Source organism: Podarcis filfolensis (assembly GCF_964270895.1).
Source record: "Podarcis filfolensis genome assembly, chromosome: 14".
NCBI classification, from domain to species: Eukaryota; Metazoa; Chordata; class Lepidosauria; order Squamata; family Lacertidae; genus Podarcis; species Podarcis filfolensis.
In genome coordinates this window covers 552142-568911 of record NC_139616.1, presented here as the reverse complement: position 1 = coordinate 568911, position 16770 = coordinate 552142, and the positions used below count along the sequence as shown (strand labels likewise).

Sequence of the window (16770 nt, the reverse complement as noted above, 5' to 3'; positions counted from 1 at the left end):
GGTCGATTTAACAGCAATGTGAAAATGACTCTGCAAATGTGAAATGATGTGAATATCTAGAATCATAACATACTTGTTCCCATCCACTGAAACCTTTGCACCTCTCCATGGATAAAAAACATACATTTAATCTGTTATCAGTTTCAAAGCCATCCAAAATGTATGCCTCATGAAACAAAATGAAGGAGAGGGAATGGTTTCCTTGGGTAGTTACCCCACCCAAACCCATTTTGTTAAGTGTATTTTATTACTTTTATACATGTGCTAAACATCATTTAAAATACAACAAACAAGAGCAGCTAATCTGTCCTCTCTTGAAAGAAGGTGTAATAAATAGCAGCTTAAAGTTGGAACCATACTGAGATCCAGTTTATAATGCACGTTAGAGGCTCTGATCCAGCAGGTCTGGGGAGGGGATTTAGAAACTCACTTTGATGTAGGAGGGCAGGGCACAGCCTTCTGCAGACCATTGTGGCCATCTAGTTCAGTACTGTCTGCACTGACTGGCAGCAGCTCTCCAGGATTTCAAGCAGGGTTCTCCCCCAGCCCCCATGATGGATGCTGGGGTCCAAACCTGGGACCTTCTGCATTCAAAGCAGGTGCTCTGCACTGAGTTGTGCCACTTTCCCACTGTGTGAAAATTGCTGCACAGCTCCTTAAGCCGTTTGACATTTTCTCTTGTTAGGGCAAACTGCTGCCTCATCTACTTTTGACCCTGATCCCTTATGCAAGGGGAAGTGCTTCTCCACTAATTCCAAACAATGCTGCATACTAAAACACTCACAATAGGAGTACTGGCCTGTTAAATTAAGTTTGAATTCATTCAGAGTATGTTAATTTATGAATACTTCAGAGACAGCAATTATTAGGGTTTCCCCCCTTTCTTTTTTGCCCAATGCTTGCTGTTAGGATGTCAGCATAATTAGGGGCTAGAAGCAAGCAGCTAATCTTCAAGCATGCTGGAAAGAGGATTGTTTGATGAAGTGCTGTGTAATCGGGCACAGCTCCTAAAAATGCCTAACACCTAACGAGTTTAAGGACTTAGGATACTCGCTGAAAACCACTGCCTGTAATACCCCAACTGCGAAGCACAATGGGACACAGGAAGATGCTGGCTGAGGCAAAGCAGGCAAGGTTTGGCTAGAGTTGCAGCTCTCAGACTTGAATAACATGCTGACAAAAGGCATCTCTTTTTTAACACACAGCACAGAAACAACACAATAAGCCAGGGGTCCCCAAACTAAGGCCCGTGGGCAGGATAAGGTCCAAGGGGCTCGTTTATCCGGCCCGCAGCAACCCCGGCCACCCACTCTTACTGGCGCTGCGCTGTGCGGCTGCCCACTTCCGGGTCGGAGGAGCACTGGAAATAGCTTGTGCGCATGTGCAAGCGTTGTGCACATCCGGGTTGGAGGCCCATTTCTGGTGCACATCCGGGTTGGAGGCCCATGCACATGCACACAAGCTATTTCCGGTGCTCCTCCGACCTGGAAGTGCACCAGAAATAGCGTGTGCATATGGGCACGCGCTCCCCCACCCTCCACGCAATTGGCGCTGGAGACACAATCGTTTTGAGGTCACAATGAAATACACAATCGCTTTGAGGTCCTCTCCCCTAGCATGGAAGACGAAGAGCAGACTCCATTTGAGGATCTCTCCCTCATTACAGTCGATCAGGTATATGAAGACGAGCAGCAAAGTCAGTCCTCAGGGAATGTGCAGGCGACCTTGGAACGGACAGCTCACGGAAGAACCCCGACCAAACCTAAGAGGAGGCATGTAGTGGTGATAGGGGATTCCCTACTGAGGGGAACAGAAGCAGTGATCTGTGGGCCTGACAAGATGTCTCGGGAAGTGTGCTGTCTCCCCGGGGCTAAGATCCAACATGTAACTGAACGACTGTGTCAGGGAACTGCCGCGCAGGGAAGGTAGGTGGAGACTAGGCGTCAAAGAGCTTCTTTGCTGGAAGAAGTTCAAGAAACGCCCACTGACGGATTCTGCCAGCAATTGAGACAGCCACGGGCGAGTGGCTGTCCGGACAGAAAGGGTTCATTCAGGCAACCCAGCCAGGTGTGGCGCCAATTTACGCACGAGCAACCCCTAGAACCATTACAGACTGCAAGGAATCATAAAACCCACTGACAAATACCCCTTCCTCTTGGTTCATGTGGGAACCAATGACACTGCAAGCAATAGCCTCCAGAAGATCAAAAGAGACGAGGCTCTGGGCAGGAAATTGAAGCAATTAAATGCACAAATTGTCATCTCATCTGTCCTCCCAGTTGAACGACGTGGCCCAGGGAGAGAGGGAAAAATAGTGGAAGTGAACAGCTGGCTTCGCAAATGGTGTAAACAGGAACGGTTTGGATTCTTAGATCACGGACTGCAGTTTCTTGAAGATGGACTTCTGGCAAGCGATGGGCTGCACCTCACAACGGTTGGGAGGAATGTTTTTGCCAAAAATCTCAGAAACCTCATCAGGAGGGCTTTAAACTGACTAATGTGTTGGGAGGGAGACAGTGCTCCTGAAGGTAGGAGTCTATCAATTGATGAAGATGATCATCCAAATGTCATAGACCAAATGGAGCAAACAGCACGCAGACCTAGTGGTGGGAGGAAAAAATCCTTAAATAAGAGACACGGGGGAATGATTAATGAACTTCAATGTCTGTACACTAATGTGCAAAGCATGGGAAATAAACAAGATGAGCTTGAGCTCTTGGTACAGCAAACTAAATATGACATAATAGGCATCACTGAAACCTGGTGGGATAAGTCCCACGATTGGAATGTAATAATGGAGGGATACAATCTATTTCAGAGAAACAGACCAGACTAGAAAGGAGGAGGAGTGGTGTTATATGTCAGGGATGTGTATACCTGTGAAGAGATCCAAGATTTAGAACCTCAAAGCCAAAGTGAGAGCATTTGGGTCAAAATTAAGGGAGAGTAGAATAACAGTGACCTCATTGTGGGAGTTTACTATAGATCCCCAAGCCAAACGGAGGACATAGATGATGCCTTCCTGGAACAGATGGCCAAGCATGCAAAAGGAAGGGAGATAGTAGTAATGGGGGACTTCAATTACCCGGATATTTGTTGGATGTCAAACTCAGACAAGAGCATAAGGTCAAACAGATTCCTCACTGGCCTTGCAGACAACTTCATTGTCCAGAAAGTGGGAGAAGCAACAAGAGGAACAGCCATTTTAGATCTGGTCCTAACCAATGTTGATGACCTGGTTAGTGGGGTAGAAGTGGAAGGATCATTAGGCGCGAGTGATCATGCACTTCTGAAGTTTACTATACAGCGGAAAGGAGCAGCCAAGCATACTAGGACTCAATTTCTTGACTTTAAGAAAGCCGACTTCATAAAACTTAGGGAAGTGCTGGGTGAGATCCCATGGACAGTAATACTAAAAGGAAAGGGAGTTCATGATGGCTGGGAGTTTGTTAAGAGGGAGATAGTAAAAGCACAACTTCAGGCAATACCAATGAGACGGAAACATGGAAGGTGCCTAAAGAAGCCAGGGTGGCTACCTAAAGAACTTTTAACTGAGTTAAGATTAAAAAAGGATGTGTACAAAAAATGGAAAAGGGGGGAAACCACCAAAGAGGAATTCAAACAAATAGCCAGCACGTGTAGACACAAAGTCAGAAAAGCTAAAGCACAGAATGAACTCAGGCTTGCTAGAGAGGTTAAAAGCAACAAAAAAGGCTTTTATGGGTATGTTCGTAGCAAAAGGAAGAACAAAGAAACAGTGGGGTCACTCAGAGGAGAAGATGGTGAATTGCAAACAGGGGACACAGAAAGGGCTGAACTCCTCAATGCCTTCTTTGCCTCAGTCTTCTCCGATAAAGAAAACAATGCCCGACCTGAAGAATTTGGAGCAAATGATTTAGCAGAGGAAACACAGCCCAGAATAACTAAGGAGATAGTACAAGAATACTTGGCTAGTTTAGATGTATTCAAGTCTCCAGGGCCAGATGAACTGCATCCAAGAGTATTAAAAGAACTGGCAGATGTGATCTCAGAACCACTGGCAGTCATCTTTGAGAATTCCTGGAGAACAGGCGAAGTCCCAGCAGACTGGAGGAGGGCAAATGTTGTCCCTATTTTCAAAAAGGGGAAAAGAGAGGACCCAAATAATTACCGCCCAGTCAGTCTGACATCAATACCAGGGAAGATTCTGGAGCAGATGATTAAGCAAACAGTCTGTGAGCACCTAGAAAGGAATGCTGTGATCACCAATAGTCAGCATGGATTTCTGAAAAATAAGTCATGTCAGACTAACCTGATCTCGTTTTTTGACAGAATTACAAGCCTGGTAGATGAAGGGAACGCAGTGGATGTAGCCTACCTTGATTTCAGCAAGGCATTTGACAAGGTGCCCCATGATATTCTTGTAAAGAAGCTGGTAAAATGCGGTCTTGACTATGCTACCACTCAGTGGATTTGTAACTGGCTGACTGACCGAACCCAAAGGGTGCTCATCAATGGTTCCTCTTCATCCTGGAGAAGAGTGACTAGTGGGGTGCCACAGGGTTCTGTCTTGGGCCCGGTCTTATTCAACATCTTTATCAACGACTTGGATGATGGACTCAAGGGCATCCTGATCAAATTTGCAGATGACACCAAACTGGGAGTTGTGGCTAACACCCCAGAGGACAGGATCACACTTCAAAACGACCTTGACAGATTAGAGAACTGGGCCAAAACAAACAAGATGAATTTTAACAGGGAGAAATGTAAAGTATTGCACTTGGGCAAAAAAAATGAGAGGCACAAATACAACATGGGTGACACCTGGCTTGAGAGCACTACATGTGAAAAGGATCTAGGAGTCTTGGTTGACCACAAACTTGACATGAGCCAACAGTGTGACGCGGCAGCTAAAAAAGCCAATGCAATTCTGGGCTGCATCAATAGGAGTATAGCATCTAGATCAAGGGAAGTAATAGTGCCACTGTATTCTGCTCTGGTCAGACCTCACCTGGAGTACTGTGTCCAGTTCTGGGCACCACAGTTCAAGAAGGACACTGACAAACAGGAACGTGTCCAGAGGAGGGCAACCAAAATGGTCAAAGGCCTGGAAACGATGCCTTATGAGGAACGGCTAAGGGAGCTGGGCATGTTTAGCCTGGAGAAGAGGAGGTTAAGGGGTGATACGATAGCCATGTTCAAATATATAAAAGGATGTCACATAGAGGAGGGAGAAAGGTTGTTTTCTGCTGCTCCAGAGAAGCGGACACGGAGCAATGGTTCCAAACTACAAGAAAGAAGATTCCACCTAAACATTAGGAAGAACTTCCTGACAGTAAGAGCTGTTCGACAGTGGAATTTGCTGCCAAGGAGTGTGGTGGAGTCTCCTTCTTTGGAGGTCTTTAAGCAGAGGCTTGACAACCATATGTCAGGAGTGCTCTGATGGTGTTTCCTGCTTGGCAGGGGGTTGGACTCGATGGCCCTTGTGGTCTCTTCCAACACTATGTTTCTATGACACCGGCCCGAGGCACGGTAAGTTTGCTGACCCCTGCAATAAGCTGCCTTGGAAGAAGGGAGCAATCTCTTCTCCCACGTTAAGCAGCCTCATCATGCATCAGCTGGGGTGACATTCCAAAAGGTCTGTCAGCTCCCACTTTCCATGCTGGCTACGATGAAGAGCAGGCATTGAGGAATGTGAGGTCCTTGGTATATATAGGGGGGGGTGCTGGTTCCTCAGGGAAACCTGTTCAGGGGGTTCCATATTTGAAGGGAGTCATAAGTTTGGAAAGCTGTCTCAAGAGGCTCCTGACTAAGTGACTCCATCTCAGACTTGGCTTTGGGACCAGAGTTCAGAGTCTCTATGACTTGCAACTTTGCTCTTGCTGAGCCATCCGGCCTTTCCTCCTCCATGTCACAGTCTTGGCTCACAGTTGGTGTCATGACCCAGGTATGTAAAGTGAGAAACACCAATAACATGAAGTGTCATAGAATCATAGAGTTGGAAGAGACCACAAGGGCCATCGAGTCCAACCCCCTGCCAAGCAGGAAACATCATCAGAGCACTCCTGACATATGGTTGTCAAGCCTCTGCTTAAAGACCTCCAAAGTGAGAGGGAGCAACAACAAAAACAGGGAAAGCAAAATACTGATTATCAAATATTGCATTTTTTAGATTGTGCACAAATGATTTCCTCACCATAAGAGAAGCAGCATCTATAGACAGAGTCTGGCTTAAAACAAATTGGAAATTTACAACTGAGCACAATCCCTCTTGCTCCCTCCTTTCCAGCTGTTGGGGGCCCTCTGCTGACAGTCTGAAAATCTGCAATAATGAGCATATCCCAGCCCAGTCATTTCCATCCTTGCCGAATATGGAGTCAAGATGGTGACCAGCTTAGTGATGAGGTGCAACAGGGAGAGTAAATGGCTATTATGTGCTGCTTGCTGAATATTAAACCTTTCCATCTAGGAGCAGACACTTCGGACGCAAGAGACAGCAGACTTGTTTGTGCTGTGCCAGAAAACTTCCCAGATAAATCTGCCTGGCTGCTACTGAAGACGATGGACCAGAAAATCCTGGTCTAGTACCAAGGGAGGGGGTGGGGAAGAGAGATCTTTTGAGTTGAACTGCCCCATGACAGCACCTCCCTATTCCAAATTTTAATCTAGACTAGACAACTACTTTTAATATTTGCAGCTATGGGACCTCCACGTTAGAGAAAACAGGCTAAGAGTGCTGAACTGAAGTGAGAATCTTCCACAGGCTACTTTGTACCTCCAGTAACGAGATTCTACCTTCCAGCACAGCACGTAGCACATCTACACAGATCTCCATTTAGTTGTCTTTTAAGGACGTGAAAGCCAAGTGTCCAAGCTAAAGGCTCAAAAGGGTGGGAAGGGATCTGAATGGAGGGACTGCGGAGAAATTCTTCAGGAACCTGTTTCGGTTGCACTTCCTGATTCAATACGCAAACCAAAACACAGTTAATATTTGAAATCTGCACTTCTTCCAATTTTGCAATGCAGTTCCTCCAACCAAAAAAGAAAATTTGTACAAAAAGGGTACATTTGGGGAAAGTGCGTACAAAGAGAAAGTCAGTGAAAATAATGTACACAATGCATTTTAGATGGGAAAATTGCTTGCAAAAATGCATGTATTAGGCAAAATCATGTACAGTCAACCATACATCAGGAGAAATGCACACAATTTTGTGTGTGAACTTCCTAAAAAAAGAATTACAAAACAAATGTAGAAATGGAACAAATGGAACTTTGAAAAATGAGAAACAGACTGAAACTGAAAATTGCAATTTGCCAATCTGTACTTAGATGAGGCCATACTTCCAATTCTAAAGGGGACAGGCCCCTATCAAACTTCTTCAAATCAGAATCAGAATCAAGTATACCAGCACCTTTGTACCATATCTGACAAAAGGGAATTACAATCCCAACAACCGAAAACATTTTTGCTCACTGTTGCGCTTGTCTATTGAAGAGAACCAACCCGCTTTGAGCAGTTTTGCACACCAGAGGCAAATGCATGCAAGTCAAGAGCCCAAACAGCACTTTTCAAGTTCACCCAATCAAGACCTCACCAATGTTTTTGGCCAAGTTTGATCAGGAAGGACCACCAAATCTGTACACGAGTAGCCCTGATATTTTAATGGAAATACTGCACTACAGTCAAGTTTACAACATCTGTATAGAAATCACATGAATAGGTGGCAAAAAGGTTCACATTACAGAATACAAAAAGCAATTTAAAATAAGAACGAAAGTATTTTGCTATTTGTACAGGCCAGGACTAGGAGCTTGGAGCTCAGATGTCAGACATCAGGGTTGGGAAGGTCAGGGGGTGGGGAGAGAGAAATGCTGCATTCTGAAATCCTGCTACAGGAAGGGCAGTGGCCTCCTTTATTTTGCAGCTGCAGGGGTTTTTCTTACCCTCAAAAACACTGGGTGAGAAAAAAATCCCACCCTGCTCTACCTGTCTTGTTCAAAATGACACTTGGGCAAAGTGTTTTATCTTCTAACTTGGTAAAAAGGTCTAAACTGATAGTTTAAATATACACAGAAGAGGTACATCTGAGAGGCTGTCGAGAGTGAGGAGCAGGGGAGCAGCACAAGCAAAATGGAACAGGACACAGTAGTGTTGTCATCCCCCTCTTTTAAAAGGGCAAGGGAAGGAGACATGGGTAAGTTAGCTTATTGCTGGCATACCATAAGAACTCCCCAGCTGGGCTCCACTCCTTGCTTTTACCGCTGCAGGTCACATTCCCCTGTGCAAACCTGCCTCTTACTGCAGAGGCCCAACCTGCGCTTCTACACTGTTCTCTTAAGCTACAGGGAAGAGAGAGATACTTGCACAGGTCCTCTTTTTCTCCTCTCTAATTTCTTTGCCTTGGACCGTGACAACACTGTTCTGAGAGTGTGGACAGCTACTTGCTGGGATACCTGGAGAGATGTAAGTTTGGCAGATTTGGGGAGAAGACAAATACCAGCAAGCCATATTTTTAAAGGTCTCTTGGCTTTGTCACTTTGTACAAGCAACCAACGCCTCCTTGGAGGAGGGCACAAATGTTAGGTTCATTGCCATTTACAAAACCCACAGCAACTTTTTTTAAAGAGAGACCTTTATATCTTCAGTTTTTGTTCGTGCCATCTATAGTAAAAAAAAAAGTCCCTGCTTGTGTATGTTACTGGTGAAACCACAAAAGGCCACCCCTCTTTTTTCCTATGGTCTTGCATGTGCGCTCTCTCGCTCTCTCTCTCTCTCTCACACACACACACACACAAACACTCTCTCTTCTCTCTCTCTTGAGCAGCTCTGTCAAATACTGGTTTGGTATTTAGGATATTTTCTTCAACAATGAGAAGAATCACACAAGAAAGCACAATCAACCCCAAACTAGGGAGCTCAGCAACACTTTCAAAAAGTGCAAATTCTCTGAGCTGGAAGACTAGGTGGATAATAAAAAAACTACCCAGCAAAACAATCTCCCCAAAACAAACAAACAAAAAGAATTTAAAAATTCTGATATATATTATCATTCATATATCACATAGGCTGCTTAAAATACGAGTCATGTAATCCCACTACACACAAATTCTCATTCTCTCTCACACGCATATCCTTTTTTCCCTTTCCATGAAGAATTTTTTTTGTTGGGTTGGATGCCTCCCTGCCCGCAATTGGTAGCCATACATCTCTCAGAACAGAGTGAGGGAACCAGCAAGAACACATCTTTCTCTGGTAAGAACCAAGATGTATTATTATTATTATTAATAATAATAATAATATTTTTGTATTTTTGTATTTATTTATTTTTTACAAAAAGGAACAAGTTTCCACACAAAGCACTACAATGATAACTCCCTTTGGTAGAAAGTGTAATAAAAATGTCTCTGTCACTCTCATCTGTAGGTACTAAAACCTGAACCTGAAGCCACCTGGTACTAAGGTACACAAGAAGCTAGTATAGTTATACTAGCACATCAAGCATACTTTTTCTTTAATAAAAAACAAAAAAATTGACAAGTATGTACATTTATTTACAAAAAAAGAGGGGGGAAACCAGTTTAATATAGGTTGTTGCTATTGTGAAAGCTTGTGTTGTCTGTATAGGGGTACTGTGTAGGTGAGAGGAAGTGTTTGTGTGAAAAGCTGGTGCATGGCACTAAGAGATACTAGTAAACAAGCAGGTTCAAAAAAACAAAACAAAAAACAAACCCCAAACAAAACGATCGTTCCACTGGCACTGGAAAGGACTGACCGATCTTAAATGGTTTGTGTTAAGTCAGGCACCCAGATAGCAAGGAAGGAACTGGAGAGAAAAGAGAAGAGGGCAGCAAACTCAAGAGCCAATGTTTCCGCCATCTGGACTGCTGAGCCCTGAGAGCCGATGGAAGGTTCCAGAAAGTCTGCTGCCTACTCCTGTTGAAGCTGGGGACTGGGCATTTTGGAGATTCCCAACCAAGATACTCTGGCTGCAAGACTTTTTTTCCTTTTTCTTCTTGGGGAGGGGGTGTTCAAACGCACCACATCTTGTCAGGCTATTCAAAGCCCCCAGTTGTCACTGATGCCCATGTGGCTGGGAGAACGCTGCTGGTGTGTGTACAGGAAAGATGGGCTTCTCTACAGCGACTTGGACACCTCAGCGCCCCTCATGGCATAGAGCATGCGTGTGATCTCAGCCTCTGGGCAGCAGTTCCAGCTTCCGTTTCTCAGGATGGACATTTCCAAAAGTGCCCCCCCAGGGCAACGAGATGTACCAGCTATGAATTAGTCCAGAAGTGGCTGTTGTTACGGAGATAACAGCGAGGGGCTGGGGAGGAGGCGGGAGGAAGGCATCTTCCTTGTTTTCCTTGATGAACCTGCACGAAATGTGCACCCACAACTCGACCTTTTCCTATCCCCCAGAAGTTTAGGGCGTCTTGAATATTGTGCCATATTTGACGCGGTACTTGTTAATGCTCACGAAGTGCAGGTCCTCTGTGTCGCAGGTAGTGGTGCAAGGCACCAAGCCTTCCAAGCCCTCCCCCATTAGCCACTTGCTAGTTTCAGCTGCCATTTCACGGGTCACGTGCTCCTTGGTCCACCTGTCAACCCAGGCCTGGAATCGCTGGTGCAGCCTTTTGCTCACCCTTTCATGGGACTACAAGGAAGGGAGAAAACAAGAGAAAGCTTTAGTGACTGGCATTATGCAGTGAGGCCTTGGTCAGACATGCATGCCTGCTTAGCACATGTACAACCCTCTTTCCCCTCCATGTCACAATCTGCATATAGTCTAATGGACACAGGTTTTCTGCCAGGAAAAGTGGCTCCCATTACACATACTAAGTGTACCATTGAAGTGATCCCCCTTTACTGGCAACAAGGCAAGCCAGTGTATGCAGAATACAGTGAGTTCCCAGTTGATCTCCCAGTAAGATACGGACCAGACCCTGACACCTCTGGTCATAAACACAGTTGCTTTGATGAACAGTGATGCAAGCAGAGGGCTGCAGGGGGAATGAACCAAAACACCACTGTATCCTGGCTGCCTGCAGCTTTCCCTTGAGGAGAAGCCACAGCTGCTCACCCCACCCGCTTTGCTCAGGCCTACCTGATGGGCACGCAACAGAGCAGTCCTCCTGTACATGTAATCCTCCGATTTGATCACGTACACCATCTTGTAGGAGTTGAGCTTGAATTTGCACTCCAGTTTGTCCAAGCTCTCCACGTTCTCCAAGGGCTTCTTGCTGATACCCTCCTTCCCGTCCTTCTCCTGCTGCTCCCGACCCCGCTGACACTTGCGGATCCGCCTCAAGTTCCTGTAAAGCAGAGAGCCCCTGCTGGAATTAGCACCCGCCTCCCTCATCGGGCTGGACGTTGTGGCTCGCGGGGCCTGCTCCTCAAAATCCATCACACTGCTCGTGCTGAATGACGATAAGAGCGTAAGGGATGATTAACACATTTAACGTTGCCGTGGTTGCCTGCATCCTCCTCCACTTGCTGAAAAACTGCTGGGGAAAGGAGCAAATCCCCTCGCAGCAGAGTTCAGCCCAAGCTGAGAGGGGAAGGGTGATTCCCAGGCACTGGCTAAATTGGTGCTTGACCTGCACTGCGGAGGAGAAACTCCTGCTATACATAACCATCCTTTTTTCCTGACCAAAAAAGTGATCTTTGATATGCTACCAAGGCACATTCATTCAAAGAATTGCCACAAAAGCTCATGATGACATTTGCTGGCTAGTTTTTCCTCCTCAGTACAGGCAAGCATTAGATCAACCAGTCCTTGTAACCCACTCCTTTCCTCTTTGCTTGCGCCAAGCACTCGGTGAAGGGCCTTCCACCACAAGGAGAGGGAGACATAGACAGACAGCTACGGCTGTTTTTAATGTGTGGATCAGCACTTAGCCACAACCATGGGAGAGCTTCAAAGCTGTTTACAAAGTCTGTACACAGTGCAACTGCATGAAGCTGAAGCAGGGTTGTCCAAGTACATATTAGTGACCACCCCGATCTGAAACATTTCCTATTTCTGCTTTGTTGAGGTTTTTTTTCGGGGGGGGGGGAGCAGCTAAAGTCACAAGAGCAGAGGCCTACAAGGAACTCTCAGACTATTATTATTATTATTATCATTATTATTATTATTATTATTATTAGCAGCAGCAGCAGCAGCAGCAGCAGCACACAACTGCCACCATGTTCTTTCCAGCTGCCAGTTTCCTACAGTGACCCAAGGCAATGGGGCTATGATCTCCAGAGGAAATGCATGCCTCAAAATGACCCATTAGTTCTTAGAGTAATGTGCAATATCATTTCACTCACCTTGGCAGAAATACTGGCTTCTGGGCCAGCTGTTCCCGTAGTTCAGGAGAGGTAGAATCAGAATTGACATACCGATCCACATAGTCGGTCCAACGCTGAAATAGAACACAGAATAAAGAGATGCACCAATGAGCTCCCTTTAACAGAGGAAGCTTTCCTACGCTGGTACCCAAGGATGAAGGACCATGCACGCAGGCCCACTTCCGAGGAGCTTCCATTCCCCTTCTGTGTCCAGGGCAGCTGCCTACCAGCTTCATCTGGCTGAGACCCTACCTGCCTGCAGACTGTCTCGCCAGAGTGGTGCATGCTCTAGTTATCTCCCGTTTGGACTACTGCCATGCACTCCACTTTGAAGGTGACCTGGAAACTACAACTAATCCAGAATGCGGCAGCTAGACTGGTGACTGGGAGTGGCTGCCGAGACCACATAACACCGGTCCTGAAAGACCTACATTGGCTCCCAGTACATTTCTGAGCACAATTCAAAGTGTTGGTCTGACCCTTTAAAGCCCTAAATGGCCTCAGTTCAGTATACCTGAAGGAGCGTCTCCACCCCCATCATTCAGCCTGGACACTGAGGTCCAGCTCTGAGGGCCTTCTGGCGATTCCCTCCCTGTGAGAAGTGAGGTTACAGGGAACCAGGCAGGGCCTCCTGTGGCGCCCGCCCTGTGGAATGCTCTCCTATCAGATGTCAAGGAAATAAGCAACTATCTTACTTTTAAAAGACATCTGAAGGCAGCCGCCCAGAATGGCTGGGGAAATAATAAATTATTATTATTGTTATTATTGTTATTATTATTATTATTATTGATGCGACACTCATTATTTGTAAAAACAGAGCTGGGGAAACCCTGTCTTATTTGTTTTAGAACAGCAGAGGTATGTGCCACTTGGACTTTAAAGCAGGGATAGAATAATCTGCTTAAAATTACTGTTCAATGGCACAAATGTTACAACATTTATAAGTGGCAACTCACTGATCTTGGTAAGCCAAGATTTTATAGAATTTTGTTAGTGCAAATGCATCTGTAACTTTCAGGATCAAACTTAGTTCCATTTTTTAAAGAACTCACACTCCTTTTCCCTACATTGGTCACAATGAAAGCAGCCTGAACCATTTCATGTTAAGGACAATATATTGCTCTTTCACTTGTATTGCTAAAAATATTGCATTACTCACCCCAAACTTGAGGGACAAAGGGCTATAAAAAGAAATAAGATTAGACCCTTCTGGCTTTGGCAGTGATCTTTGGCAATGCACAACAGTATCTTCTATGAGTAGCCTTGGCACTGAATAATTATGTTGTGTGAACCTAAATATTTTGGAAGGACTTTTTGTTTGCTTTCAAGCCTAAGAATGCATGCAGTCATTGTTCCGCATGAAGACGTCATAGAAAAGCAATGGGCAACTCCAACTAAATATTGGAAATTGTTTGAGGTTCACCTTGTCTTGTTGTTTGTATGTAATGCTTCAAAATGCAACGTTTGGAATTAGGCACCTACTATGGCTAATGTTTTCAGCTTGCTTTTAAAAAATCAGTTATCTAGCGGTCACGAATGTTTCTGACCTGAAAGCACCTAATCAGATGAAGCCTGAATATACTGACTTGCTTGCCTTTGTAAGGAGTTGTGCACACATATAATCTACTCATATTCTGAAGATAAACAGCAGCATCTGCTTACTACTATACACAGAAAAACGATACATGGTAAAATCTGAAAAAATCCACATAATAGAACCTGGACCTATTTTTACTGCACCTGAAGCGCTTTAGTAAAAATGCATATATGTTCCTTTGATAGCTGAAATTAAGAACCACCAACCAACAGCAGTCCTTTTCTTACCTCAGCCTCAACAGGGTCATCAGAGTTCTCCTCTTCTGTGTCAAGCAACTCAATAGTTAGCTGAACATGGTCTCTGCTCTGAACAAACATCAACTGCACAACAGAAGACAGTACTTCAGTAAGGAGCTCAATAATCCTCAGAGTTTTTATTAGGTACCCAAAGCCATATACAGGCTGAACTTGGCCCAGCAATGTAAAGCCACCTTGTTAGAGATCGAAGAAGGTTCAGATAAGCAGAGAGCTCACTTGAAAAGTTCTCTGCTGGAAGTCTACAGATGAGTCAGCCACTATCACCATAGCAACCATGAATTTTCTTTAGGCTAGCAGCCTCCATCAAGAAACTGCATTATTTTGCCCTTAAGGTGAAAGTGAGGGAATTGCCCTCCCGGCTGCTAAGCCATGCTGCAAGACCAGGCTGGACTGCTGAGTCACTAATCCTGCAAATCCTTCGATTCACTGAGCTCTGGGTAGTGTGAGTGCAACTAAAGAATGTCCATGTGCAAGGGAACTAGAGAGTTGTAGAGGAGAAAAATAATTGTGAGGAGCTGGTGGAAAAAACTGGGACAGTCTATGTATCTGCAAGGGAGGTGGGGTGGGGGACAACATTTACTTAATAGAAAGAAAAGTGTAAGGGATCAGGACTATAGTTAAGCCATGCTTAAGTCTGTCTAGTGTAGCATTTGGGAAAGTGATGAAGGTGGGGGAGAAGCGAAAGGCACTCTACTGACACCCAAGAAACCAAAATGAAAATGCTAAGAATAGCAATTCAGGGAAATGGAAGCCTCTGCCTGCACACAGGTGAGGCAGTCACCTTCTTTCTATGCTTGTTCAAAACAGAAAGAGCAGCTAATTGGGATCTGACTAAATACTGCTTCTGCCAGCTTGCGTCAAATGTACTATAAATCATTAGAAAAACAACTACATATATTTCACTAGTTAGGTGCTTGTTTGACGGAGCACAACAGCTTACCTGCATGTGGCCAAGAGCATCATTAAGCAACCACTGCTGCATACAAGCCTATAGCACCTTTTGTGATTTGTCTCTATGGCACTGGAACTGGTAGGTGGTTACGCCAATTGTGGTTGCAAGGGGCGATGGCAGAAGCCAGGTGAAATACCTGGTGAATTGCTCAGTAAGCATAATGCAATTTGGAAACGTGTACATCCTTGGATGTTTTGCTAGCGACAAAGAAGATCGTCCCCATTCCGTTACCCCCACTCTAAGTACATCAGGCTCTCTCTTCCTAGCTTTGTAAAGACTCCAAGACTTTTTTTTTTACCTTAAAGCAGTTCTCATCTTGCATTAGCTGCTCAGCTTTGCGCTGGTATGCTGTCTCTACAAGGGACCGAGATGACTGTGATGACAGCAGGCCTCCGGTAGCTCCATTTCTGTTCTCAGCCAGGTACAGTTCTGTCACCTGTACACAGAGTTCGTCGCTCACAATGTGCTGAAGCTGTTGATATATCATATACAGGAGACATTACAATGCTTTCTGGTAACCAAAATTATCAAGTGCAAAAAACCCACATAAAATTGCAGCCTAAATCGTGCCAGAGAGAGAATTAACTACAGCTCACAAATGGCACATCATCCAATAGCAATTCCTTCTACGGGTAACAAGTGTGGGTACAAGTTAATTTTTGTGTAACTTGATAAACCACTTAGAGGCCTACTTTGGCATTAAGTGCTATATAAATCAATCACTCGCTCAAAATAGTTAAGACAAAAAGGTAACACAACTTCCTGGATTTCTCATCCCCATCTCCTCTGGTAGACAGATGAGGTTCAGCAGTAAGTGACTGAGCCCTGAACTGGTTTTCTAGAGCACAGCACTGACAAGGCCTGTTCTTTTTTGAAAGCCCCAGATCCCCTGTCCCCTCCTCACCTGTCTAACAATACTCTGAATCAGCTTGTCCATGGTGAAGGCAATGTAGGCATGGATGGTGAACATCTCGCGAAGAGAGTCCTCATATTGCGAAGAGTCCATGTTGCCGTCCAGCAGGTTCCGCACCATGTCTAGGAAAGCTGGGTAGTAATCTTCCACATCGATATCCACTAAAAGGGGAAAGAAGGATGCTCCACGTGAGACCTGCTTCTCCCTCCCTCTCACCACCTGGCCATTAAATGTTGATATGGGCCAGTAGGAAGGTGGGAGATTATATTGGAGTTTGAGAAAAAGATTTCGAGGGAGAGACTGTGATGGAGTTTGGCCAATTTTGGGCAGAGTTTGGCTTTTAGATGGTGTTCCCCACTCTACGCAATCACATGTATACATGGAGCATACCCAGGAACGTAAAGAGGGAGACACCTGTCATTACTTAAAAATGCTTGAAGGGGGGCGGCTGGGATCGATCTATCTATCTATCTATCTATCTATCTATCTATCTATGCATGCCAGTCCTCTCTTGGCCACCTATACAGTCATACCTCGGCTCCCGAACGCCGAGCTTCCTGCAGCCAATCAGAAGCCGAATGGACTTCCAGAACAGATTCTGTTTGACTTCCGAGGTACGACTGTATGTGTTTGGGATGTCATATCTTCCTTCCTTATCAGGTAGATGCAGAAGCCCATTTCCTTCTCTTCCCTAATGAGATACCTATTACTCACTGCTTGCTAGCAATGAGTTACCAA

General features: G+C 45.1%; 1 protein-coding gene across 8 annotated transcripts in view; it reads right to left on the bottom strand.

Annotated features, from left to right (window-relative positions):
* Positions 1-7618: 7618 nt before the first annotated feature.
* SIN3A (SIN3 transcription regulator family member A) overlaps positions 7619-16770 on the bottom strand; it is a 70891-nt gene continuing 61739 nt past the window's right edge. For 3 of the 8 annotated variants that reach the window (XM_083586247.1, XM_083586246.1, XM_083586248.1), the window contains exons 16-21: positions 16024-16193; positions 15418-15591; positions 14138-14230; positions 12293-12387; positions 11085-11397; positions 7619-10634 (exon numbers count right to left, since the gene is read on the bottom strand). In XM_083586247.1, the coding sequence (XP_083442373.1) occupies positions 10404-10634; positions 11085-11397; positions 12293-12387; positions 14138-14230; positions 15418-15591; positions 16024-16193 (1076 nt within the window). In that variant the 3' untranslated portion in view covers positions 7619-10403. The remainder of the gene's footprint in view (positions 10635-11084; positions 11398-12292; positions 12388-14137; positions 14231-15417; positions 15592-16023; positions 16194-16770) is intronic. The other 5 variants (XM_083586252.1, XM_083586253.1, XM_083586251.1 and 2 more) reach the window with 2 other exon arrangements.